Consider the following 10,923-nt stretch of genomic DNA (forward strand, 5'->3'; position numbering starts at 1 on the left):
TTTCATATTTATACTAAATTCAGATAAAACATTTACGATGAGCCTATTTTACAAAAAATATAATATACCACCAAAAAAATCTACTGCAACAAGTTCACTTGTCTCGATGTCACAGGTGGAAAACTATCTACATATAGTTACTGTTATTCATCTCCATTTGGGTGACGATAGGTCAACTGAACAGTTACACGGAGAGAAGAAAAAGAGCTGACTGCAGGAAAAGAGAAACACATCAGTTTTTGATGAAAAATACCCATACCAACTATATTTTTTACTATAAATATAGCGGATTTCACTCTGTACATAGTGGTTTTCACTGTTTCTAGAATAAATTCTGCATTTTACAAAGTATATTTTACAAATAAACCTGATGTGTCCCTCTTATCCTGCAGTTTCGAGTAAAACCTGCTCTTTTATTCTCTTCGTATATTTCAAGTCTCAATGGTTCAACTAATGTAGATTCCGCATGAGTTTTTTTTTTTTTCCTTCCAACTTTGCAGGCAACTATAAAAAATTATGTCAGAACTCGCGATATCGAATTGGATTGATTTTTGGTAAAATTCTTGCATTTTCCTAGTTATGTGTGCGCAGATGCGTGTTTTTTTTTTATAAAAGAACAATTAGAAAACTAGATATATGGATACAACAAAGGATGATATGAACATTACTTTAATATTCTGAAAAAGATTTGGGAAAATAACGATGAGGGATTATAATTTGAGTAAAAGAATAAAACAACTGTGACATAATGATAATATATATTAATAACTAGATACAGTTAGTAGTTGTGCAACTATTATGTTACAAATTATAATCAAGTTTCGATAAATTAACTTCATCGATATAAATACCTTGATAATAATAATACATGTGTATGTTGAAAAAGGAGAAAAAAAATAAAATAAAATAAAATGCAAAGTAACAATGAAATTCTTATAGAAAAATAGCATTAGCAAATCACAGTGGTATCCAAAATGCAGATCAAGATTAAAATCAGAGCTGCAACATGCGCAATAGTTACTCAATAAATGCATGCTGCGCCGTAATCTGATTCGGTGTGCAAATAATCATCATATCGTTGCGTCATTTACCAGCAGATGATACCCATTTACGATTCCAAATCAACTTCGATTCAATTTTTGATACAAATTTTGTATAATTAATGCTATGTAAAATAACGAATCAATTTTCTCTTCCAACGTTCTCATGTAACTGATGCCAATAAAAAAAAAAAAAAAAAAAAAAAAAAAAATCGAAGCTTCTTTACTATTGCCTCTTGGGTCCTCAAAGTGATAATATCTAATAATGTTTGCCATATTTGTCATTCTAGAAATAAGGAACTGGCAGTTTCATTCAAAGTTTGGAATAAAATTGTATAAGCAAAGAGACAAATAGAAACCGAATCAGAAAAAATACTCAGCCAGGATCCAATTGTCCATTTGACTGTGTGATGAGGATGACTGATCACCATGCGATTGTTGTGGTGAAACGTGTTTAGATTTTATACAAACAGAATCTCCTTTCAGTGCTAAGTTACAAGCACGGCAATAATTTGCCTTACGAACTAGTAGATGTATTGAATTTTTGTTGAATTATCGATGTTTTCCGTTGTGGCACAGTTTCCGGTGTTGGAATCGCATCTCCCGTTGGCAGGACACCAGCGGGTTTTGGTTTTGCTGTCGACTTTTGTTTCGCCATTTGATAGTCCCCAGAATCAAAGAATTTTTGCTGAAAGAATTACACTTTTAGTACGGCAATGTAAATTATGGAACTATTGAGAGTAAGCGATATACTATATGATCTATTTATCGATAACAACTCGATATCTTACAGCTTTTTCTATATTAAATGGGATTAGAAATGTTTGAATTGTCTCTGTCTGTTTCATAACTGAAAGAAATCTTTTTTTCTCAACAGTCTGAGAGTTTTTTAGAGTTCCAGAGTTTTTCCGAGTATTTTAAAAACATAACGGAATTTTTTAATTAAGTGAAGAGTTGAAAAGTTGGCAATAGAATACAGTCATGTTTTTTGGAATTTTGACACAACCAATTTTGTATTGTTGGGTAGAAAGATTTGTCTTCCACCAAATTTTATGGATTTGATGATTCTTAAACGTTCCGCCAATGGTTGACTCCTATTCGTGAAATGTAAATCTAGGCAATCAATAATATCTTGAAGAGACTTGATGAGAAATGATTCGAAGCGATTCAAATCGAAGAAGTCCTTATAAGATTTTCTTGTGACGATTCAATGTTTCAACAACGATTATGGATAACAAGATTTGTAGGATTTCAACTAGATTTTAAAGAATCACACAAAGAGGAGGAGATTGGTTAATTTGATAAACTTTATTGAATAAATCTTCAATCGAATACGTCAATACTTTTTAATACTTTGAGCTAACTAGCAGCATTACCTTCCTGAAAAAAACATATCACATCGAATCTGGAAATATTACTACATTGAAGCCGCTTTTCCGTAGTTATGATTAGTTGGATTTGTTTGAGTTTGACATATCGAACGACGAATATGATCAACGAAATCATCAAAGAAGTTTCTTTACTTTTTAAGCATATGAACAGTTTACTGCTTTTTATTTCTTACTTCTTTTTTCTCTACTGAATCAAAATACAATTAAACACCTAATAGAGTTATACTTTATTCTGTTTAATGTAATGTTGATACATCGTCAAACAGCGTAACGAGAAGAACAATGGAAAAAATTTAAAGATGCATTGTCACCCAATTATGTAAAACATTTTGGAAAATTTAAAGATCAAAGAAAAATGGTTGGAGTCTTGACAAATTTCAAAGGATGCCACGAATTACGGAAACTGAAGAAAATGAAGATACATGGCTACTTGAAAATTCTATTAAAATTAACACACAAAGAGTATAAAATTGAAAAAACATTTTTTTTTCCAGGAAAATCTTGGATTTTACACATCGTAATTAAGGATGATATTTTTTATCGAAGATCAATACAGTCAAATGGTTAATATATTACATTCATCACCTGTGATTAAATGAAATTCAATAGACAACTATTCATATAAATAAATTATGAATTCGATAACTGTATTTCTCATTTAGATGATGGTTGTATGCACTGTTTTTCAAATAAAAGTAACAAATAAAAAATTAAAAGCATGTGCATTGTTACTAGTTTCAGTCAAACAAAGATTCAAATAACGAAACTGATTTGTCTTTTTGGTGAAATGCTGTAACATTAAATTGATCATAGATTTAAGGCAAGGTTATTCACATTCATTAAGAATAATTAGGTCTACATAGAACTTCAGTCCGTAAATTTAATGCAAAAAAGAAACCTGTGGGTTGGCTGTAAATCACTACATATAAAAAAAAAAAAAAAAAAAAAACCTCTTTTTTGGGCAAAGAAACATTTCTCTAAGAGATATTAACAAAAAATACAGTTACGAACTAATCAAAAATTTAGATTACGGGAATCAAATCAAGAAAATTAGTCTATCTCCTACACGATGGAATTATGATTTTTTTTACAGATTCTTCAAAAACTTTTTACTGCAAATAACTTTACGTAATCTTGACAAGCCATGAAAACAGTGTCTGATAAAAATATGTGATTTCTTGCAACCTATGGATACGTAAACCTAGAAAACTATTTTTCACATAGAACAGTCTACTGTGCACATCATTAAAATTTGAATATATCTAAGCTGGTGAGCACACAGGAATTCTGTAGCCACTTCAAGGTTATAGACCAAACTCCTCTAAATGTTTAATTTACATTTATTGAATTTAAATATCTTAGATGCTCTTGTAAACAAACTGGTCATTTCAGTATAAAAACGATTTTTACAAACGGTAAGCTAATAATCACCTTTTTAAGAACGAAACGCTTTTATTCTGAGAAACGTTTGGTTAATCCCAGCTCTAAAAACTCCTGGATTAATTCTACCCGCAATCAATAATTGTAAAATGTTGAGTAAAAAAAAAGTAGTTTATTGTAAACGTATCTTGCACAGAATATATAAGTGAAAAGTAAAAAATTAAATTCTGGATTGAAAACGTTTGAACAACTATGCGGATACAACTGACTGTACGCTGAATTTTGAAATCTGCAATATGATTATTTGAAAAATAATGTGTAATTGCAAGTTTCATAAACGAATGCAGAGCGTAAAATTAAAGTGAATGAATGGGCTATAACTAAATAGTACACTTGTCTCGAAACTTGTTCCATGTATGAACACATCTATTACAAAATTTAATACTTGTGCAAGCGTTCCTATGATTTCTAGATTCTGATGTATACTTTTCGAAATAGATACTAGGAATGAGAGGGTGTATTAATTATATCTCTGTGATGGAACAATCAACATTTATAGCTTTACAAATCTCTTGATAATTTAGTTCACTTGGAGCAAATCTAAATTAACATATAATGCTTGAACCTCTCTACTTTCGTTAGCATTTCTGGCAACCTTATTGTTCAAAGTCAAATCTGAGAATATGACGAAATACAGTAAGATAAGAGCAATAAGAATAGATAACAATTTGGTAGAGTTAATTACTTCCTATCACAATAAGTGATTGTTAAGAAGGTTCGCTAATTCCGTTCAATTTTTAATGGCTAACAGCCTCTATTAGAACAATCATTAGATTGAACAGGAAGGTGGTTTTGGCTATGATATAGCAAGAATAAAACCCACATAGAACGCCACTAAAAATATCCCAAGTATATTATACTTTGGTATATTTGAATAGGATAATCCAATCTATTCCCGCTTAAAATTAGACTCAACTATTGGAGCTATGTAATTAAATAATCACGGTTGATTGGGTTTAAAGATCTATTTACAAAAATTATCTGTGATTCTCTTTGGGGGTTTTATACATTTCTCTACTTTGAGGCAAAGACTGTGTGTCAGATGGCTCAAACTAGGAAGTCTAGACAAGTATCTTTCATTGGAATGAAGCTTAGAATCTCGGTCATTTTGTGGTTATACTCACTCCTTTGGCCAATCTTTTCTGAAGAAACGCAGAATGACCGCTTATGGGATGTCCGCCAGCATTTGGGAATTTGGCCCTAAGCTTGGCTTCTTCTAATTTTTCAATGTCATTTGACGACAACTGCAACAAGAATAAAGTGTTAATTACATATACCTATGCATCTACAGAATGGTAAAAGTTAACGGTACAGCGATTAACATCAATACATATTATACTATATATATAATGTATCTGTGTACAAATTGTGTTAAGAGTGAAGACGAACTTACCTCGATTGGTTGAGTTGTTTCGTCTGTTTGTTCCTCTTTCTGATTGTCGCACATCCTCGATTGTTTGTTTATGTATGTTTACGTATATTTTATGTATTAACGAGGAGATGAAAAATAATACTTTGCGAAATATGTTCCGTAATATCAAAAAGAAGAACCAAACCTGTGTAGTTACTTCAACCAGCTTTCCGACTCCAGTATTGCGAGGTTACGAACAGTCGAGAGTCGGTTAATATTCGGTTATTTTCGGATCAAATCTTAGCTTTTGTCACCTCAATTCAACGATACAAGCCACGCTTTGACTCTCGAACAAACCTCCGATCTATTTAAAAAGGCCAATAGATCAACAAATTCAGAAGTCGGTTACCAGTTCGGAACCACTGGCTAATAGTACGGTTTTTATATTTTATTTGCCTGCATAAGGCCATATTTACAACGCATCGATTTCATGCAGGTCATTTAAGAAAGCAACCAATCAATGAAAAGAGCTTAGGACATGTCTTTTGGAACCATCCAGCCGATTGGTTGATCTAGTTTATGAGATGTGTCAAACAAGTATATCCAACCGATATTTTGAGGAGCTAAAATATGAAAAATGATTTTCTCAATTCAATATTAAGCAATCAACCAGTCAACTGGATCGTCAAACCCTCTCGCCATGAAAAATAAAGATCGCGGGCACTTTTCTTTTATATCAGTTTTCTGACACAAATCGACACTAGGTGATTTCATTGGTCGGATCTAACGGAATGGGTCGATGAAAATACCTATGAAATTATTAGTGTGGTGTTTTGTCAGAAAATTGACGTAAAAGGAAAGTGGCACTATAGATCGAGGACAAACTTCGCTATTCTCAAACGTCTACTCGTACAGCATTAAAAGGGAGTGAATTTTTCGTTATTAGGTCCCTATTCTAGAAAAGTTTACAATGGTTTCACACACGAACAACATTAGTCACGGTTTAATAGCAAGCATTTCTCTCGCAATATTTTTATCGCTGCTTTCGTTGAACGCAAGCAAGGACACCACGAATATGGAAAAGTCCCTAGTCACTTGGGCTAACTATGCAACAATTAAATTAAATACTTTTTTTCACTGGGCTTACAGTATGTAATTATGATTCCTCACTTTGAAGTCAATTGAGGTTTATAAATAGAATTGCCATATCACGTCAGGTTTCATAGTGAAAAGTATTAATTGATTTTTTAAAAATCCATAAATACGCGACACAAAACATCATTTTCCAATAAATAACTTCTATTTTTTTAACGATTGACTTTCCACTTGTAGTCAGTTATTGCGATATCCCACTTCTGACACCACTGTAACGACCTTGGCATTACGGAATTAAATCGGATGCTTTGTACCATCGAAAAGTAACCAAAACAGGCAGAAAGTAAAAGATGGGAAAAAGCTTGATCAGTGATACACGTAACGATACACGTTACTTGCGGTGTAAATAAAAAACGAGACTCTTTTTACAATAATTTTAGTTTATGCAACAACATTAATCATTTCATGATAAGTGACAGCTTTTATGTCTTTTATTTATAACGAATACTAGAATAGAAAAAAAAGAAATTGTGCCTGGAGGCCACATGCGATCCTAATTGTCTCTGATTAAACATACACCACGCTGTCTATGACGCCTTTTCCCAAGGCTTCGCAATGCGCAGGCACACACACACGTACCAACATACATATGTAGAACGCTCGGGCCAGAGCAATTATTAAGCAGTGCAATATCCGTGTGTGAATCCGATGAAATCTTTTGCATGAAAACTTAGATTCTTTTCCCTGTTCAGGTAAAATAGCCGATTACCTACAATTAGAGGTGTCCACCTGCTTCTCTCATAAGTCGATTTTTAATCATTCAACGGGCCGCTTGTCAGCGGTTGGTCTCAGAGCGGTAGCAGTGACCGACAAAAGAAAATACAATTGAACATTGAGACCCGGTGCGGTTTTCCGCATTTCTTGACATAATGGCATCAATCAATTATATTTGGTCATGGCAAACATAAAGGTGTATTAACTGCTTTCGTAAATTAAATATTGCTTAATAGAGTATATCTGTATATTATAAAAGAGATCAGTGGTATGCACTGAGTGCCGTGCCGGGGTGACAGTCAATGCTTTGGTATAGGACACTAACGCTAATAGCGTTTTCCACTGGTGCACCGAGTGCGCACTGACTCCAGTTTTTCACATTAGAGCAACTGAGACACAGATAAACTCAGTGTACTTCTGTCTCACTTACTCGCGTGTAAAAATATGCACCGAGTTCCTCAGTGGAAAACGCTATTAAGATTTGACGTGCAACAAACAGCTGAATGCAGCATGCTCTGATTGGTCAATCCACCGAAATCACCAAGTGTGAGACGTCAGCAAATAATGATTTTGAAAATATAGTGTAAGACTGCATTTTCACGTGCAGCAGACAAAAAAGAATCTGCGGCCCTTTGGAGTCTGTAACGTCTTTGGTGACCTGAGTCTGAGCGAAAGCGTCATTAGCTGTTGTATCCCTATAGTGTCCAGGGACATTCTTACTATTCAATTTTCTTTTTAACATTTAATCTCAGAAAAGTGGAAAGGGAAACTTGTGTCGTCCCGCTGGCGTGATGGAAGTATACATGGAATACCTAGAACATCTACAACGCGGCCCTTTTTTCAAGGTCAAAGCCTTCAAGTAAGGTGTGTACCAGCTGGATGAAGAAATCCCTATATTGTAAGGAAATTATTTTTCTGGCGAACACTACCCTGCTCGGTAATACCATCATGGAGAGTTGTAGTGTGAGCTATTTGAAATCCCGCTCAATTTTTCCTACGCAAATTTAACGTCACAACAATTAATCCACACCGATCTAGGGTATTCTGGTGTCGCTGGTACACATTATACTCTTTGGCCTTCCACCATGACTCCGATTGAAAAGAGAGAGCAGTACTCCCGGATATCTCTGTCCTTCATATGTAGGCGTCAGTGCCTCTTATAGAAGCGCTCGATCTATCTTATAAGTCTATGGCAAGAACACACCTTGTTTTCTCACACCATGCCATGGTGCCAGGCATCCGGGCATCCATCATGCATGCATACATACATGGGCACATGCGTACCTAGAATAGAAATCTTACATGCATACATGCGTGCATACAACTGATTTTGGGAGGTTAAGTTTTTTGCGCTTCATGGAATTGGTTCCTCGTTAAAAAATATACAAAGTTTAAAACACCCAAGGATGTCATCGGCATTGTATTGTCGTAGTAGATACATTATGTACACAAATTATCGCAGGTTGAATGTCGTCACCGCATTTATCAAAATGAACAATAATAATACCGACCTTGCGAAGTGTAACAGAAAATTCGCCCTGAATTCGATTTTACCTTGTCGAACACTGTCAATGCGTCGTTATTTCAGCACTGATCAAAATGAAAATCCTAGGCCCTATATTCCGCTTATGGACTTTCCTAGAAAACCTAATGTGCCATTCTTTGAAATGGGTAAATGCCATCTAGCCTATAAATACGGTATTCCTAAAATAGACCCAGAATTTGACTTTGAGGAATTCACGAAAGGTTCACTACAAGTGTGTATTCATTTATTTCAAAAACAAAACTACCAGCTTACATTTATTTATGAAATTTCCCCTTTCCGGTAACTTTCATTTTCATTCATCTCCATAGTTTATTCTAAGCAATACTCCCTCGTGCAGATTATCCATTGTTCCAGGCTGTACTCACTGTATCAAACGCTTTGTCTAGAGAAGATTATGAGAGTTTGGAAGATCTCGTTGCCCCGGACGCAATAGAGATTCTAAAAGGCAATATATCCCGAATGAGCGATGAACAAAAAGCAGAGATTGCCATGGATAGTAAAGAACTTGTATTATTTCTTCCTGCGAACATTAATATCCGGAATGGTGAGGATTAATAGCCAATTCTAGTCACATAATTTCTTTGTGAATTCGGAATAACTTTGAGTAGATTTCACAAAGCTTTTATCGCCATTCTCTGATCAGAAGAAAGCAATATTCTTCACGCTTCGATATTTTACATTTTGTCGAACTTGATCTATATTTATCACTTAAGTGCAATGAATTTTATATTCAAATTTGTTTGAAATAATATTTCAAAAGTTATAAAAATTGTACGAGTTCATTCAATTATATTAGTTATGAAAGTCCAGCTAATGACAACTTTGGAGAAATCACTTTATTTAATTATTTTTTAGATGCTTTAGATCTATAATTTTGAAAGTTCATAAATTTTTCATCAAATCCATCGAACTGACTAACTTTCATGAATTGGGAAGTCACGCTGACAGCAATTTCACTCCTCAATACCAAAAAGTAGACGCTATCGTATATTTTGATGGTCCATAATAAATTTCGCTTCGTGTATTACTTTCAAGTTGTAGACCCCTTGCCCTATAGTTCAAGTTCCAACAGCACGTGCCATAATCAACATCAAGATTGGTTATACATTGAGGCGTTTCATGGTTTTGCTGAGCGTTCGAAGTTGTCCCAATTGCACATCTCTCATGACATGTAAATGCATATGCGACATACTATGCTCTCACCCGTGATTCTGATATTCATCCCGATCTACATATCACAGCTCTTACACAATACTGTAGGCGAAAAGGTCAAAAGATATCCATCACAAAAGAAGTTCTTGCTCATGATAAAATCTTCGATACTTCAGTTGTTACTGTGGCAAATTTGCAGTTACTATCTGAATTACAGCGAAATCTATTTATTGGTGTTCAGAGGTTTCGATAATTAGCATAATTCCTCATAAGTTTGCAAATAAAACTATTCTTTTTCCATGTCATGCTATATGAAGGGACTATCTTTTCATTTAAATTCAACTATTTACTTCAGTTACATTTCATAAGCTTCTATCACAACATTGTTATTCGTGTCGAGTTTCCCAACTGGACTATACACCCAATATATCTACAAATTCGAAAGAAATATTAACAATCTTATTGTTACTTATTGTGGACTCAACTGCTTACAGATGAATCATCAAAAACTGTCGAAATACTGATGCTGTACCATTTTTTGCGAAATTTGAAAAATTCACCAAAACCTAATGAAAATGCGGAAATAACATCCCCGATGGAACGACTACAACGCGTGTTCGAAGCACGGCTTGATCAAGATTTATCACAGCACGCTTTTTATTGTAACTACAGATTTGTCAGAAACTACGGCCATACGAATAGTTCATGGCTTATTGATCTAGTGAATCACTTCAGACTGTGTGATGTGATGAAATGAATGGTATATATAAATGTTTAATAGTTGTATAACAGTAGTGAAGTTATCAAGAACTGTTTATAAGATTGGAAATGCTACTTGAAACAGTCATATTTGCAGTCATCGATTTGTTCAAATGGTATTTTCAACATAGACATAATAATTACTTACGCTGTGATAACTGAAGTAAGTTATTTTAATCTCATTGTCATGTCAATAAATATATTTTCAAGTATAAGATTGCTCTTTCGTCACCAAATTTGAATACACTTTGATGTGTATTTTAGAAACATACAATTACAGCACAATGCTGGTCAGGATGGGTACAACGTGATAAGATTGTCTATAAAAGAAGCGTAATTCAAGTTTAATTAAAATTAAGCTCAAGATCAAGTGTA

The 10,923-nt window shown here is 34.0% G+C and overlaps 2 protein-coding genes across 2 annotated transcripts; one reads left to right on the forward strand and one right to left on the reverse strand.

Moving 5' to 3' along the window:
• Positions 1-386: 386 nt before the first annotated feature.
• Positions 387-5,662, reverse strand: LOC124414940 (cAMP-regulated phosphoprotein 19). The gene is made up of 3 exons (XM_046896132.1): positions 5,265-5,662; positions 4,996-5,115; positions 387-1,728 (listed from the first exon to the last, which is right to left on the reverse strand). The coding sequence occupies exons 1-3, from the start codon at positions 5,316-5,318 to the stop codon at positions 1,558-1,560; spliced, it is 345 nt and encodes a 114-aa protein (XP_046752088.1). The 5' UTR covers positions 5,319-5,662; the 3' UTR covers positions 387-1,557.
• A 2,719-nt stretch (positions 5,663-8,381) lies between these two features.
• LOC124414931 (m-AAA protease-interacting protein 1, mitochondrial-like) lies at positions 8,382-10,760 on the forward strand. The gene is made up of 3 exons (XM_046896121.1): positions 8,382-8,848; positions 8,992-9,181; positions 10,284-10,760. Exons 1-3 carry the CDS (start codon positions 8,498-8,500, stop codon positions 10,544-10,546), a joined length of 804 nt encoding a protein of 267 aa, XP_046752077.1. The 5' UTR covers positions 8,382-8,497; the 3' UTR covers positions 10,547-10,760.
• Positions 10,761-10,923: the final 163 nt, after the last annotated feature.

This window comes from Diprion similis, chromosome 14, assembly GCF_021155765.1.
Source record: "Diprion similis isolate iyDipSimi1 chromosome 14, iyDipSimi1.1, whole genome shotgun sequence".
Lineage (NCBI taxonomy): Eukaryota > Metazoa > Arthropoda > Insecta > Hymenoptera > Diprionidae > Diprion > Diprion similis.